This window comes from Melanotaenia boesemani, chromosome 14 (assembly GCF_017639745.1).
Source record: "Melanotaenia boesemani isolate fMelBoe1 chromosome 14, fMelBoe1.pri, whole genome shotgun sequence".
Lineage (NCBI taxonomy): Eukaryota > Metazoa > Chordata > Actinopteri > Atheriniformes > Melanotaeniidae > Melanotaenia > Melanotaenia boesemani.
In genome coordinates this window covers 28,816,149-28,832,805 of record NC_055695.1, presented here as the reverse complement: position 1 = coordinate 28,832,805, position 16,657 = coordinate 28,816,149, and the positions used below count along the sequence as shown (strand labels likewise).

Genomic DNA, 16,657 nt, shown 5'->3' with positions numbered 1-16,657 from the left:
TTTAACTGAGAACAGAAGCAAATGAAATGTCTTAGATAGATGGAAATCCTGAGAGTTGGCTCTTGAGGCTGTTTATTTGCTCCACTGCACAAGTTAGTGCTGTTTCAGGGTTTATTGACCTGCTGAAGAAGCTGAGAAAAACCAAAGGGTCACAAACAAACAGACTACTTAATCAATTTCCTCCTGGGAAACCAATTCTAGCTCAAAGGTCGGTCTAAAGTACAGTGACATGTAATTTGTAGCTGAAATTGTGTCCCTTTTGGGATTTTATTTATAAAGGGCTTTTCAACAAAGTGCTTTACATGATAAAATGCACACAAAACAATGTCTGCAAATAAAAAGAATATGAAACAGCAATAAAAATCCTCATCTACTCTTTCTCTCTCACACACACACACATCCAAAGCAACCCACCCCAGACCTCTAAACATAATAAGAGTTTAATCTGGCTTGACACTACTGTGAAGTAGTATGATATCTTGGGGATCCATCCACACCAGGATCCACCATGACCACAGAGCCTGCCACCACGGGGACAGCCCAGGTCAGGGCAGGCCGGAGCCCACACCACAGCCATTTGGGCTGCAAGGCAGGGCCCCTAGCCACCGAGACCTCAGCCATCTCCATGGCAACAATCCTGCAGACCAAGCAGGCAAAGGTCCGGAGGGTCCCCAGTTAAAAATGTTAAAAGTAGAAAAATAAATAATAAAAATGACAAAGATGAAGGTTTAACTAAAGGAGCTCATAAAAATAATGTGTCTTAATAAAACAGCCATACAAAACAAAACTGAGAAAATGACAAAAACAGGCAAATTTTAAGTAAATAAGTACATGAATAAGCAAAATAAAATAAAATAAAATAATAATAAATTGGAGTGCCTAAACAAGGTAAAATACCACTTGCTAAATTAAAAGGGTGGGTCTTGAGACGCATTTTAAAAGTCTCTGCAGCCCTGAGGTTCCCTGTCAGACCGTTCTATGGACGGGGGCTGTAGTGGTTGCCTCGTCGTAGGCTTTAGTCCTGACTTTAGGAAGAACTAAAAGACGTTCCAGTACCAGAGAACCTCAGGGTCATAATTTAAAAGTAGGCGAGATAAATAAGAAGGCCCAAGACCAAACAGACATTTATAAACCAGTAAAAGAACCCTAATCCTGAAATGTACAGAGTGCCAATGCAGCAATTTTAAAACTAGTGTAATGTGTTCCCGCCCTCTGGTCCTCGTCAGAACAGTCGTCAGTTTTGTCCTGGTTAAGCTGTAGGAAATTCTCCGTCATCCATGACTTTATGTCAGAAATACAGTTTAAAAGGACATTAACTGACTCCGTGTCATCAGGAGACACGGTGATGTAAAGCTGCATATCATCAGCATAGCTGTGAAAGTCAAAGCTGTGTTAGTGGTTTTCAAACTTTTTCAGCTAAGATAAGATGCGTTCTTGTTCGCGACCCCCATCCACACTCAATGACTTAGTATAGGGGTGGCCAACGTCGGTCCTCGAGAGCCACAATCACACACCTGACTCAAATTAGGTGGATCCAACAGCCTATAAGGATCTGCACTTTGACTCATTAGTTTTAGTCAGGTGTGTCAATGCAGGGATGCATGGAAAACCTGCAGGATTGTGGCTCTTGAGGACCGACAATGTATCAAATAGGTCTTCTTGCAGCATCCTCTAAAGGAAAAACTGTCAGAATGGTCATAAATAAGGAAGATAAAGTGGCTAGTGGAGGTCTGCTGCTGTGACAGGGCACTTAAATCAGCTTCCCTTGCTGAGATAATATCAAATTCAGATTGTGCGACAGCCCCTATTCCTAAGTTTAGACAATCAAATCCTAATAAATATTTAGTGTAGACTAGTGTTTCTCAAATGGGGGTACATGTACCCCTTCGGGTACTTGAAGACCCTCCAGGAGGAACATAAGGAAATTTTAAAAATGGATAACCTGTTATATTGTTATATCTGTCTTACTTAATAGATCTGGCCTCAGTTTGTATAATGAGTTGTTTCAGGTGGTCAGGATTTATACAGAAATGTACATGTATGTAGATTTAGAATATATTCAAGTTCTTCAAAAGTTACTTGGACCATAATGTGAAATACTGTATTTTGTATATGAATTGCTGAGCTGTAAGTTGTAATGAATGTTTGAATATGTAAAATAAATCAAATAAATAAATAAAACCAGTTAAATATGTTCGTGTATAGATAAGATTATATAATAGAAATATAATGTATGTAATAACATATAAATTTAAAATAAAGATATTAAGTTTTATTAAGATATCTTAATAAATGTATATATTTTAAGGAAAATTGTTTATTTATTTTAATATAAAATATATCAAATTACGAACTGAAGAAATAAAAATAAAATATGTGGACAAATAAAATAAAATAAAATAAAACAAAATTAAATAAAATAAACGTGTAAGTGACGAAAAAGATTGTTTAAAGTGCACTTATTTTTCACAAAAATTTCAGATTGTTCATATTGTTTTCTACAATGATAGTTAATGTAATGTAAATTTCTTCGTGATATACTTCTTTGGGTTAAAAAAAGAGAAATGTGAAGTTTTCATTATTTATAAGTCATTATGTTGTTATTTTACTCTAACATACATGTTGTACATGTAACATACTTAGAGAACTAGGACTGGGAGAAATATGGGAGAAGGTAGGAAATGTCTTTCTAGACTAAGAACAAATAAGCAGGTAAAATAAGTTTGGTTTGAGTATATAATGTTTAATGATATGGAACAAACACTAAGTGCTAATAACTGGTGCAGCTGTAAAACGTGATGAGGGAAATGCTGCTAGAGTAGCTAGCATCAGCATGTTTAATGTAGAAAAGGCTTGTTGTAAATCTAGAACAATATCAGCAAGTCAATGAGATGTGGCTGTTAACAGCTGATAACACCATGTCAGTGTTACCATGCCAGCACATTTTATCAGGATAGTTCTGTGTTGTTTTATCAGTACTTCCACAGTCTTGTTAAAATGTCAGCTTTCATACAACATTATCAGCTGCTTACGTGGACACATCCTAGTTTATACTGTTTACATTATATAAAGAGGATAGAAAAGTCATAATATCACCAGATACAAGTTAATTTGCCGACAATGCTGGATAAACAGCTATAAAACTTTAGATTGGACATAAGGTATTTATTCTCCCATTATCAATAAAGTATCTTGAGGATTAAAATATTTATTACCAAATAAAGCCTGGATGAATGAAGAATCCGGGAAATGAGCATCACAGATTGCTTTGATGTTGCTGTTTGTGAGTATTTGTTTGAAGAATCTTCTCTTTGTCACATTAAAACATACAGGAATACTATCTTTTACATAATTCCCACCATACACAAACAGTTATAAGTAATTATCTCATCAGCTCCCTGCAAATTGTTCTTGTACAAACTAGGGGTCGGGCTCCCTGGTGGGGGATGATGAAGATGAAGAATAAACAACATAGAGTTGAACTACCTAAAAACAAGGACAAGGGAATATGATGAGGCCTATCTTGCCATAAGTTTGTCCAGTAATGGTCTATTATGGGTAGTAAAGAGAGACCACAATGTATTATACGTCTCAAAATATCAGCATCTGACAGTAGGAAGTCAAACAAGTTACAATGCTACTTGGGGAGTTCTCATCCTGAACACAAAGAAAAGACTGTAGATTACTTTAGAAATAATCTCCTCAGCATAGAGTTGTTTTACTAAAGCAGCGTCGTCTCATCGAAAGCTCAACTCACCTAAAGTAGTTTGCAGAGTTTCCATCACACTATGGCAGAGGAATTGATGATAACTGTAGTTAACAAAGTAGCAGCCATTAAACTAAACACATTTCTTCTTAAAAAAAAATAATAATAAAGAAAAAGTTTGGGAACCACTGTTGCACACACTGACCTAGTTTTATTACCCTGACCTAAGACTGAGACATATCTGCAGTGGTGACAACAATCATATCAACTCGCATATCACATGAACATTGTTGACATAATTAGAAAGTATAACACAGTGTATGACCAGAAAATAATGCAATCATTAACCATCTCAAATCTTTGTACTAGTTAAAAGTAGATAATCCAAGATAATCATAAATAAACCACGGCTGATAAAATAAATATTAGCTATTGGCTTTTACACATTTTGTTACTTTTTACATAAGACGGTCATTTTAGTTGTGGTGAACAGCTTTTTCAGTTCAGTTCAATTTAATTCAGATTTAATTGTATAGTGCCAATTCACAACAAAATCATCTTTATTTCACACAGACATATTCAATTAAAGTCAATCACTAAAATCCAATTAAAATGAATCCAGATTAGTCCAGTTCATAATATTGTGTTCATACAAGTCAAATCATAAGAAAATAGCCTTGCAAAAGAAAACCAACAGATTTCATTCAATCTTCTCTTAGATTCAATGTTCCATCCTGAGTATGCAAGGGGCAGCAGGCAACAATGGAAAGGAAAAACACTCCCTTTCAACTGGAAGGAAAATCTTCCAGTAGAACCAGACTCAGGTAGGGTAGCCATCTGCTTCAACCAGTGGGAGATGGAGAGGAGAGGCAACAGGGGTCAACAAACACTGCAACTTTAAGCCATGGGTACATGCTGAGAAAGAAGAGAAATACAAGTTAATGACACTAATAATATCATAAATTATACATGGAACATAAAGAGCAAAGAGACAAAAATGGAAGGAAGTGCTCTGCATCACGGGATGTTCCCCTATAGTCTAAGCCTGTGGCACTAAAGGGATGACTAACCATCCCTAAGATTTTATTTTAAAAAATAAAGTTTTTAGCCTCATCTTAAAGGTGGAGAGGGTATTTGCCTCCCGTAACCAAACTGGAAGCTAGTTCCATAAAAGAGGGGTCTGGTAACTGATGGCTCTCCTATTTCACGCTTAAAGATCCCAGGAACCACAAATAAACTTCCAGTCTGAGAGCGAAGTGCTCTGTTGGGAAAACATGGAACTTTGAGATAAAATAGGCTTATGTTACATAAATTAATTATTAGTACATAGTTTTCTACACATTGTCAATAACAATTTAATTACAAATTAATGTATAAAAAATTAACAGAATGTAAAGTTTACTAACCTTAGCATGTTAGCTATACATGGCATTAAAATAAGTAATGTTTGTAGTGAGTTGTGTAAACACTTGATCAAATATGCTCAAGAGTAATAAATAATATTTCCATTAGACATACAACTAGCATGATTATAAACATGCTAGCAATGTGGCCAATGAAGAATATATTAGTTATTTGCTAATTCTTTACACAAGATGGCTTTAGTTATAATGAGCATTTTACTTTTTAGGCAACTAAAATCTAGACTGTTTTCTTGTTCAGGTTTTGTGGGACTTTTTTGTGTGCCACCATTACAATTTTTTAGACTTGTGTAGAAGAGATTTTACTTATTATGCTCTATATATTATATTATAATCACACCTATAATTACTTCCTTTATTATATACATTTATTCTTTCATTTTTTAATTGTATTCACACTCATTGTTCCTATATTACACTTATTCATTGTGCATTGTGTTCTGTTCTGACTCCGTTTAAAGTTCACTGAAGGGACAAAGTGACCCCCAATCTCCTCAGAACTTTGATAGTGGGTGCAGGCTGGTGCTGGTACAGATGCAGATCTGGGACATAGCTTAACTCTTTAAAGATAACATAGGTTGGTTATGACACTAATCTACAGATTGTTGTCATTAGCTGCAATGCTAGCATGATGGTGAACGGCTGAAGTGAATGCTGTGGTTTCTGGGACACGTTGTACTTCTAGCCACACCTTACCTTCAGTCTCCCAGGTGTTTTGACTGAAGCGGAGAGAAGTAGGCGGGGAGTTTCCCCAGCAGAAGAGCTCGATCGATCGATCCATCACTCTTTCTGCCCTCTGTCATCAGTGTCCGCGTAACTTCACAGTGGGCTCTTTAAGAGGAGAGCCTATCTGTGTCTGCCGATCTGTCAGCCGGCGCGGTGCCGCCGCCGCCGCCCTCCACGCGCATCCTGCTGCAACTCATGGGGGACTGTAGACTCCCGGCGGGACCGCGGAACTCGCTCAGCGCTGGTGCATCTATCAGCAGGCGTAATGGATAATCGATGATCCAAGCTAAAATGCATCGGGCCCACCATCCACGCCATACAGGGTTGTGCAGGTGTAAAGTAACCGGACTGAACGGTTAAAAAGAGAGGGACGCCACATCGTTTTCCTTTCTCTCTTTCTTTTTAATCACCGGATCATGTCATACATGTTTTATGTGTTGGCCTCGTAGAAATGACTTTTGGTTTTAACTCTTTGGGATGGACAGCTTCTTCCTGGACAGGCCTTTTATTTTAGTTCCAGAAGATCCGCTGTTTGGTGGTTTGACCGGTTCCGCTGGTGGGACGTTTGGAGGAAGCAGCTTCAGTTAAATCAAGTGAGTGTGAGATATGCAGGGCTGCAGCTCTTACGTCGCTGTACCATATTATTGTTAGATTTTACCAAAATGTCCCAAAACAGCATTTAATATAATTTAACGAATGTCCAGATATTGCTTTAAAAGTGCTGTTAATTAAGTAATGCTTGCTTAATTGCTTAAATACAAATTCTAAGTTTTGTGATTTTTTATTTCTTTTCTTATGAGGAAGAGAAGAAGCCAGAGCTCAACATGTCTTCTGTAGTGGTGTCCGGACAGAGTGAGCTGAGCTTGCGAGAGCTGCCCATGGAGAGCTGGATGTCTCACCTGCCATGTGCTCTGTGGGACACCTCTTTGTACCACCTGGCCATCCCTGGTAGGCTGCCATATATCACAGCCCACTGTAATATTTGATGATGTGGGGTTTTGGTTGAACGTGTAACCAGAGTACTTTGCATCTTAGATTGGCCCTGTGAGCTCAGTGCACTGCAACCTGAGAAAAACACATGCAAATGAGGGAAATACTTGCAGCAAAGAGAGAAACAAAAGAAGTGAAATACAGGATAGCGCTCAGTCTGACAGTAGTTAGGCAACCAGTGTGGAAACACACTGCAGTTAAATAAATAACAATTCACTATCCCAAACCAGTGTAGATGGACACACGTGTTTTATGATGATTGTGTTTTTGTTTCCCCATTCAGGCAGCCACAACGCAATAACCTACTGTCTGGATATGAACAACAGATCTCCTGTTGACCCCATGCAACCAGACATGCTTCAAAAACTGGACAAATACATGAAGCCCCTCATTCGTCCATTTGTGTACAAGTGGGCAATAACCCAGGTAATAAAATCAGCTGTTACTCACTGTAAACTGTTGGACAGCAATTCACAGCGCAACCCATGTTTTGCAGGAATACACCATAAAGCAGCAGTTGGACTGTGGGGTCAGATACTGTGACCTGAGAATCGCTCACAGGCCCAACGACAACTCCAACGACCTCTACTTCTACCATGGCGTTTACACCACGCTCACTGTGGAGGTGAAGTTTTAGCTTTCAGACAGAAATTGTATTTTGCTCCAGAGAATTTTATGCTTCCAAAATAAGTGGGTCTGGAGTAAAACAAAAAAAGGCAAACCTATGTTCAACAAGCACTGATTCTAAATCCTCCTGAAAATACATTGAAACTCTAAGTTTATATTATATAAGAACAAGATTTCAATAGACTTCTGCTTACTTTGTAACTATTAAAGCGGGATTATAACTTTAGTTATGCCGGTGATTATTATGAGGTAAAGACAGCACAAGTGGAGTGTTGTGGAGTTGTGGCATAAGCAGGTGGATTGAGGAAAAGAAAACTCAGGCTATTAAAGGGAAAAGCTTGATAGAGAAGGATTAGGGACGTACGGAGAACATTAGAACAGTGTAATGCCAGTAGATTGCATCCAATCTTTTTCTTTTGATTTGGGGACAGCGGAGAGGAAATATTCCCTTTTAATTAGAAGGAAAAGCCTCCAGCAGGACCAGACTTAGTATGGATCTACCTTGACTTTTTGGCGGTGAAATGGATAGGAAAGAGGGGCAACAAGCCCCATAAGTTAAAGGAAGAGTTAGCACGAGCTGGGTGCAGAAGCAAGTTGGTGTGCTTTCCTCTGGTTGCTACAACAGCAGATGTGGTGTGTTCTGTGTGATAGCATACAATTATATTCGGTAGGCTTTCATTCTTTTCTCAAAGATGTTTAATAGCAAAGACGATTTGATTTATTTGGAGACCCGCACTTTGCCAATAGAAATACAAGAGGGGACACAGGTCTGCAGAGAGGAAGAAGTTTCACAAAGTTGAACCAAACATTGCTGGTTTCTTCACTAAGCCAAGGATACAAGTTACAACCATTTACAGTGAATTAAGAAACACAGTGATTATGACAAGGTATGTCCGGTGAGTCCATTTTTTCCATAGCTCAGACATCAGCCAATCGGGTCCTCGAGGTTCACTGAGCTTCAGGTTTTAGATGTTTCCCTAATTCAGATTAACAGGCTCATGCAAAACTTGACAACAAGCTGTTCAAGATCCTTCTCATTTGAATCAGGTGTGTTACGGCAGGGAAACCTCTAGGGACAAGGACAGTGGCCCTGGAGGTCTAGAGCTGGTGACCCCTGCAATAGCCTTTCACTCACTGAGCTCCACTGCTGCAGCCGATGGGACTCCACTGCATATGTAACCCTGATAATAAGGGCCACCAACACTCACTAAAAACCAGAATTATAATTGTTACCACATAGTGGGCAACAACTGCTCATTTTCTTAATTTCTAGCAGCACACTGACATGTGATGTGTGATGTCTGGCTGACTGGGGCAAAGCAATGCAGAGTGGTGTTTTATCCTGAGAGATACAGCTCTTCTGCAGGGAAGTGACCAAATTGCGCACATAAACGACGCAGGAGACGGATGAAAGTATCCGTCCGTCTGCGTGCCCGCCTTCTGCGTCAATAGGCCTCTATAGTCTCATTATATTAACCTGTGTGTAAGAGCCAAAATTCAGTCCTGCTTCTTGATAACTGCATCTAGCAGTGTTACAAGCTGTAGGCTGTGTTGTGAGCTTTTCAAATAAAGCTGTGACTCATGAATCGTATCTTGTGTTTCACTGACAGACCGTCCTCACAGAGATAAGAGAGTGGCTGGATGCTCATCCCAGAGAGGTGGTGATTCTGTCCTTCAGCCACTTCCTCGGCCTGAACCAGGAGCTCCACATCCTGCTGCTCACAACCATCCGCAACATTTTCACTTCCAAACTCTGTCCCAAAATGGTACAGCTTGCTTCCTCTTCTCTATCTCTCTCTCTTTAAAAACAAAAAAAAAGAAAAGTCATTCAGGCAACAATTTAAAGTTTTTGTTATTGTCAGCTAATTCTGAAAATGATTCCTTTGTGACATTCCACGTCCCTAGAGCTAGCTTTTGCAGCCGAGGATCAGACCGCCAGGGTCCCAGCCTCTGGCAGCTGCCCAGCTCACAATGCACCCGACCCCTATGGCCCCTCCCGTAGGTGGTGAGCCCACGGGAGGAGAGGCCCATGTCTCCCTTTCGGGCTGAGCCCGACCGGGCCCCATGGGCAAAGGCCGGGCCACCAGGCGCTCGCCTCCGTGCCCCACCTCCAGGCCTGGCTCCAGAGGGGGGCCCCGGTGACCCACATCCGGGCAAGGGAAACCTTGGTCCTTGTTTTTTCATCATCATAAGGGTTCTGTGAGCCACACTTCGTCTGGTCCCTCCCCTAGACACCTGTTTGCCATGGGTGACCCTACCAGGGGCATACGCCCCCGACAACATAGCTGCTAGGATCGTCAGGACACACAAACTCCTCCACCACGATAAGGTGGTGGCTCATGGCTCAACTAAAAATAGTTGTCTACACCAGTGGTTCCCAACCTGGGGTCCGTCCCCCAAAGATCACAGGGGGTCCCTGAGGTTTTGAACATTAAGAGCCTTTGTGATTAATGTCCACAAATGGTCCGTATTTCAAGGAAAAAAACAGTAAAGCTCCATGTTGTTCATTTAACTTTGGCTTTATGGAAGGACAGGACTCAGCCAGAATACATTATTTATGGTGAGAATCTCACTTTTGAAAGCATAAAACCAAGTATGGTTTTAACATGGGGTGGGGAGATGGGTCCATGGCTTTTTAGTATATGCATGAAAGGGTCCCTGAGGAAAAAAGGTTGGTAACCACTGAACTACACTATGCATTACTGTCTCCTTAAAGTTACAGGCTGCAGGAAGTAAGACCTCTATTATTTTAGCAGAGATGTCTGTAATAACTTTGAGTCTTAGGATGTACAGTAGGCAATGAGCGTACTTAGGCCTCTTATACACCAAGCCAACACTTTGCCATCGAGCTCGTCTGGATCATTGGTAAAAATCTGTCTTGTATTTTCGGTGTGCCTCGTTGCCATTGTTGTACTCCATTGGTCTCTTCTTTTGGTTTGTTCAGCTTGTATTTAGTCACATGATTTTTGCAGACTCATTTACCTCCAACAACTGAAGTAATGGTCAAATAAACTAAGACGATTAATGAGGAATATGTAAGATGTGTTTATGAGTATTTTCAAAGTTTAGATGTGAGCTCACACAGTAGATACCTTGAAAAGTTGAGCTATGTGATGGCATAAGGTGCAAGGGGGAGGCAAAATCATACGGCTGCCGGTAGTTACATAGTTACAGACAAGGTCCAAGAGATGCTCTTCAAAACTTTCCCCTATTGTGTTTATATCTGACCTGTCATGTTCATGCTCTTGTTTGTATGAGCGCCTCTAGTGTTCAAGTCAATAGTGCAACTTGTGCACGCGACATGTTGCCTTGCGTCAAGACCGTAGACTGTATATAAAAGATGGAAGGAGCTACTGTGACGTCACCAGTAGGTTTCTGAAGAGCAAAAGTGAAGCTCGTTGGGCGGTTCCTACCATCGCCATCTTGGCAGCGTCACACCTGCTGTCGCTCCTGGAAAATACAAAAATGGGCTAAGTGGCAGAGAAGAGTGGGTCTGTGAGCGTGGCAGTGGATGATTAATGTCTATCAAACTCCGAGCTGCCTGTAGCTAAGAGCTAACTGAGCCAACTCAGATCTAACGTGAGCTAACTGGCTAATGAAGGTAAGCGGGCTAAAGCTAAGGTGCACTATTAGCCCGCTAAACACCGCGTTTGTGTTGCACTCTCTTCTTGCCACAGATATTGTATACCTGTCAATCAAAAGGACACGCCCCTAATTATGCTGAATTTCAAAGTTAAATAACATCCAAACGAATAAGTTAGAAAAAAACTCACCCCTTCACAGATTGTATGAAGGTAAACTTGCACTATTAGTCCTAAAATGTTTTTTTTTTTGTTTTTTGGTTTTTTTTTACCAGGCTTTAAACATGTTTATTTCTGCTGTGAAGTTGGCCTTTTTAACATGGGAGTTTATGGGGATTTGCAATTATTTGCAGTTCCGCATAGGCTTCACATTTCACCGCCAGAGGTTGCCGTTTGGTCAAGACAAGCGGTCTACGTGCTAAACGAATGCTAGGAACGCTAGGAGGCAGCCATGATAGGCAGGTGCACGCGTCGCTAACAGCAAGTATATCCCAGCCCTTAACCCTTGTTTATGCTCTGTGCTAAATACGTATACGTAGCCTTCTGTCCATCTTTTGTATCCTCTACGAACATATTTTGGTCTGCTTGTGAATTCGTACCCAGACAAAGCAAATGGAGCAGTACCACCAGTAAACGAGGGGGCAGTGTTGTGCAGTAAAGCTAACAGACGACCCGCAAGAGGAAGAAAGGGGAAGAAGCCCTGATGTATTTAATAGCCACACAGACCATCGCCTACTCCTGTACCGGCTTTTTTATGTCTCTTTCTGAGAATGTACATTATCACAATCTGAACTGTTCCCATGTTTGATATTTACTGAAAACTGATGCTGGAACTCAGAGGTGAACTCGGGACTCTGCAGTGCACTCTTGTGAACAACCATTCCAATGTAACGGACACCTGGGAGTATGTGTGCAGTGATGGTTGACATGGTTTGACACGGACATTAGTATTTATGTATGTATAGGGAGCATAAATCACTTTTGAGGAACACCAGCTGGGAATCTTGGTCAGTGCTTGTTCTAAATGTCAGTTTGGTGTATAAGAGACCTTAAATAGAGACACATTACTGATTTAGTCTTTTTTCATTTAAGTTGTTCATAAGAACAATAATATAGAATAATGCAAACCTTAATCTTTAAAGTAGAAAAATGAATAAATAAAAAAGCTTTACAAAATACCTAAGCTTCTTATTCTGTCAATTTTAGGATATGGTAACTCTTCGACAACTGTGGGCTTTGGGCTACCAAGTGATTGTGTCCTATGAACACAATATAACCAGCTCTCACGGTGACTTGTGGCCACATATTCCTTACTGGTGGGCCAACAAATGCAAAGCTGAGGCTCTTATCGAAGAGTTCGAACACAGGAAACAATATGGCAGACCAGGTAACTCAGCCACGATTTAAAAGCTTTACAAAGTCAAGAATAAAATTGATTTATTACTTGCAAAATAACACAATCCTGTATGTGTTTTGTGTTTTAGGGGGTTTCTTTGTAACAGGAATTAATCTGACTGAGGATCTGAAATACATCTGCACACACCCCACAGAGTCTCTGAAGGACCTGGTAATGTCCACGTATCCGATGCTGCTCAGCTGGGTCAAGGAGCAGACTCCCGGCTCTAAAGTCAGCTCTCTCAATATTATTGCTGGGGACTTTATCACAGAGAGCAACTTTGTACCAACTGTTGTGACGCTGAATGAGAAACTACTGAAATTTTCTTCATGACTTGTCACCAAATGCAGTTATTCTGTAGAATAACTGAACTGTAGCATGAAGTTGACACAAGCTTGTTTTGTTAAGAGTGACAGGAAGAAAAAAAACTTCACTACTTGAATTATTTATTTGAACATGAATGCACTTGCTGGAGGCAGCCACGTCTACATTTTAGTCTTAAAGCAGCTTGAAAACAAACTTTTTGGGTATTTTTTGACCACTTGTTTGCACTGAGCCCGTCTGACGCCAGCTGAGGAAAACAAAAAGCTCAGTGATAATCTACTGTCTGAGTTTATATAACATGCTCTTGGTTTATGCAGTCTGTGCAAGCAGGTTTTTTTACATTACTCAGGTTTGTGAAACGAGTGCATGAATTGATAAGGAACTAAGGTGAAGCCAGTCTGTGTTTGTCATTCCTGCAATCTCAAGGGATTCTGGTTTTGATAGCTAATACACTTCATAAATGAGCTAGATATTCCTTCATCAGGTTCATGTTAAATGGAAAACCATGTTTCCAAGGACCACTTTCACTTCAAAGTAAACAGCCTCAGAGATAAACATAATCTCTGATTATGTCTGTGAGTGTCCAAATGAAACTCCTTTGAAATGACCTGTGGATGGACAGGCATCCTACTACTATTTATAAATGATAAATAAGGGGAAATCCTTAATCCAGATAGCAGACACACTGGGCCTAATCTGTGCTACTTTTGGCACTTAAAGCTCAGTTATGGCACTGGCAATTGTGTGAAACAAACGTAGTCCAAATATGAGGAGCCGGCCTGGACGTAGATTATAGCAAGTTGCTTATGGACTTTCTGCAGTTGTTGTGCTCGCCTTCATTCTTCTGCTTTTTTCCCCCTTCCTGATCCTCTTCTTTTTCTCTGGTTTGTTTCTTTCGCTGGTCACATGTCAGCTATTCTGCTCAGCACTGCTCCCACAATTTCTGGTGGCATTGCTCTGTTGTCTGCGACAAGTGGCAGATAGCTAAGCTCCCTGAAAACGGACCAAATTATGCACGTAACAGACGCAGTAGGCGGACGAAACTGTCCATCCATCTGCACATACATCTTCTGCATTGAGCATAAATGGGCCTTAATGGTCACCAAGCCAGACTTAACTATGAGCTTTATCAAAAAGGAAAGTTTGAAGGCTAATCTTAAACCTGCATGCTGAACTTTGGCAGATTCTCTCACTTTGGCGCTCCCTAACAAAGGTTGATTTAGGATCTATATTACATCTTGTCTCTTCTCTGAGTTCTCTCCAGCCAGTAAAAGTCAGTTCAGTGTTGACTCTTATTTCCTACTTCGTCACTTTCTCTCTCTCTTTTTTCCCTGCTTCCTCCAACAATGTCCTCTTGCATTTCTTTGGTAAATCAGCCACGGTGTGAGTCCAAAACAACGAGTGAGTTAATATCCACTTGCTGGCATGTGACATGGTGATATAAGGTGAAGTGGAAGTGATGTCCCGGGCTGGAAGGAAAAGGGGTGAGGTGCAGTTTGTCAGCCTCAGGGCACTGCAGGGCAACAACAGCTCAGGAATGTGCATTTAAATGTCACTGTGCCATCAAAACACGTCAGAAGCACAGAGTTTTAAGGTCAGACAGTTATATAGTGTTGCTTTAAAGAAAGTGTCTGCTTCCTGAACCCAAAATAGGAGCTAGTTCCATAAGAGAGGGCACAATTTGGTTTCAATTTTTAAATTAAACAAGCTTAAAATCTCATTATTTATGAACTATTACAGTTAATTTTGTTTTTCTACTTGTCACTAATCTAAGTCTAAAACTCAAAACGATAAATCCATGATATTCTTGGGAATGGCACAATGCATTGCACAGAAAGCAAAACTGAGAGTTTTATAAACTGACCGAATGGATAGCCACTAAGATTTTTTTTGTTTGTTTGTTTGTTTGTTTTTTCAGCTGTCACCAGACAGGTTCTGAACGTTTGTTTACATTTAGTCGGCTACTTATGCAATGTACTGTATCAGATTTCACAAGTCAGCGAGGAGGCCAGTTTTGTGCTATGCTGACCGAAGCAATAATAATACAACTATACTCACCTTTCTGTAGGCGTTTTAGATGCATAAGCACAATGTATTCAACAAGCACATATGACTGCATCGTGCGGGTTGTAAGATTAAGATGTAGCTAAACTACCACCTTCAATACATATATTTAACCACAGAGAATGTAGAGCTCATACATGAAATGTATGTATAATAATGCACGGTGAAACTTGTTTGCATGAACCCAACTTTAACGGCGCTTCTTAAAAATTGACTTTGGTCATTAGCTTAGGGCTTGAGTAAAATGATGCTGCACCGCTGTGCCTGTGGAGATGAGCTTTTCCAATAAACACAAGCATTTTTAAGCAAATCATCTCTTTTTTTCCCATTTTTATGCTGGCCATTCAGAATGATGGATCAAAGTTGGTTTGTTTTGTATGGGCTCAATATTAAGTCAAAGATTTTGCAGTTGTAAATGAATGTTTGCAAATAATTTCAGAGTTTGCATCTTTTACCCTTATCCTTTTACAATCCTGCAAACCCTTTATGCACATTTGCAAACTTGAATTTTTCCAGCAGATTGATTGATTGCTTGATTTACAGATTCAAACTGAAATTATTTGCAAACATTCATTCACAACTGCAAAGTCTTTATGACTTAATATTGAGCCCAGAGTTTTCACCTCATAAAGAAAAGATGTTTGAAAGTTTCTGATGCAGGTTACAACATCCAGAGCTACTGTAAATATCAGATAAAGATTTATTATCTGATCACTTTCCTTAGTAAATCAACAGTGTTAGTTCTTTTTAGTTTAATAGCATTCTCTTTTTTCTAGGTTTAGGTCTTAGAGTTACATCATTGCTGAATTATATCAAGTTCAATGAGGTTTTCAGTCCAAAACTGTAGATGAAATGTAAGTCTAAACTGTTTTCTGTTTCAGGCTGTGGGGAATGTTAAACCATGGGGTCCCTAAAGGGCCACGGTGGGAAAAACAGTGCTTTTGTTTCTGTGTGTTCATTTTCAATGCTTTTTCTTTTGTTCCCCAACAACTGTTTGCTTCACCTCTGTGAATCATTCCTATACTAGGATTAGTTCAGTCCTGTCTAGTTTAATTATTATTGTTCAATGTGATGAAAAACAGAAAAATCACTAAGGGTAAAGCAACAAAACATTTTCCAAGAAATAATTGACTAATGGAAATACTGTAAAACAAACAAACAAAAAAAAAGTGTAAAAATATATATATATATATGTATCATTTTATGATACTAAACTCCATGCTCCAATTTTACTTTTCTGTTTATGATCACTGTTATTCAAAGAAATCCACCCTGGAGCATCTATAACATTACAACAGCTACACAGCACTCAATCCTTCTGCTGCTTGAATTTCATTTATTTTATTTTATTTTATTTTATTTAAAATACCATGTGCAGGTACATTGATTATTTGTGCAACATAAAAAGATGGCAGCACCAGATTTAGCATTATGCTCATTTCTATCTGCAGTTTCTATCTGCACACAAACAAGATAGCATGTTAAAATAATGTGCAAATATGTGCACATTAATAGATGTGCACATAAAGTATTTATTTTTTCCATTTTTATCTTGTGTTTCCTATCTGCATATTAAATTGTCATTTATCTTTTTTATCTGGTGGTTACTATAAATATTTTCTGCTATTTAAAACCAGGGTGCCATAAAATTAAAAAAAAGAGCTCTCACTGGCAAGCCTTGTTTCCAGAGTAGACAAAAAAAAATAAAGATTCTCTTCTCTTTACCTAATTCAGGGGGCAATTTTCAAAAGTAGTATAACAGATGAATATTTGGCTAAATAAAGCAGTGATGAAACTAGTTATTGATAAACTGAATCTTATG

The 16,657-nt window shown here is 39.5% G+C and overlaps 1 protein-coding gene across 2 annotated transcripts; it reads left to right on the top strand.

Annotated features, from left to right (window-relative positions):
- The first annotated feature begins 5,909 nt into the window (after nt 1-5,909).
- plcxd1 (phosphatidylinositol-specific phospholipase C, X domain containing 1) lies at nt 5,910-16,304 on the top strand. 2 transcript variants are annotated; one of them, XM_042007268.1, is made up of 7 exons: nt 5,910-6,446; nt 6,658-6,801; nt 7,127-7,269; nt 7,340-7,468; nt 9,081-9,236; nt 12,258-12,438; nt 12,536-16,304. In XM_042007268.1, exons 2-7 carry the CDS (start codon nt 6,678-6,680, stop codon nt 12,778-12,780), a joined length of 978 nt encoding a protein of 325 aa, XP_041863202.1. In that variant the 5' UTR covers nt 5,910-6,446; nt 6,658-6,677; the 3' UTR covers nt 12,781-16,304. The 2 variants fall into 2 exon arrangements, with proteins under 2 accessions (XP_041863202.1, XP_041863201.1); XM_042007267.1 differs by having other exon boundaries at nt 6,654-6,801.
- Nucleotides 16,305-16,657: the final 353 nt, after the last annotated feature.

What these genes read in the sequence shown, in the direction of transcription:
- plcxd1 (XM_042007268.1), top strand. Translation starts at nt 6,678, where the DNA reads ATGTCTTCTGTAGTGGTGTCCGGACAGAGTGAGCTGAGCTTGCGAGAG. An exon ending in ACACCACGCTCACTGTGGAG is followed by an intron (nt 7,469 to 9,080) that starts GTGAAGTTTTAG and finishes TTTCACTGACAG; the next exon opens with ACCGTCCTCACAGAGATAAG. An exon ending in GAAACAATATGGCAGACCAG is followed by an intron (nt 12,439 to 12,535) that starts GTAACTCAGCCA and finishes TTTGTGTTTTAG; the next exon opens with GGGGTTTCTTTGTAACAGGA.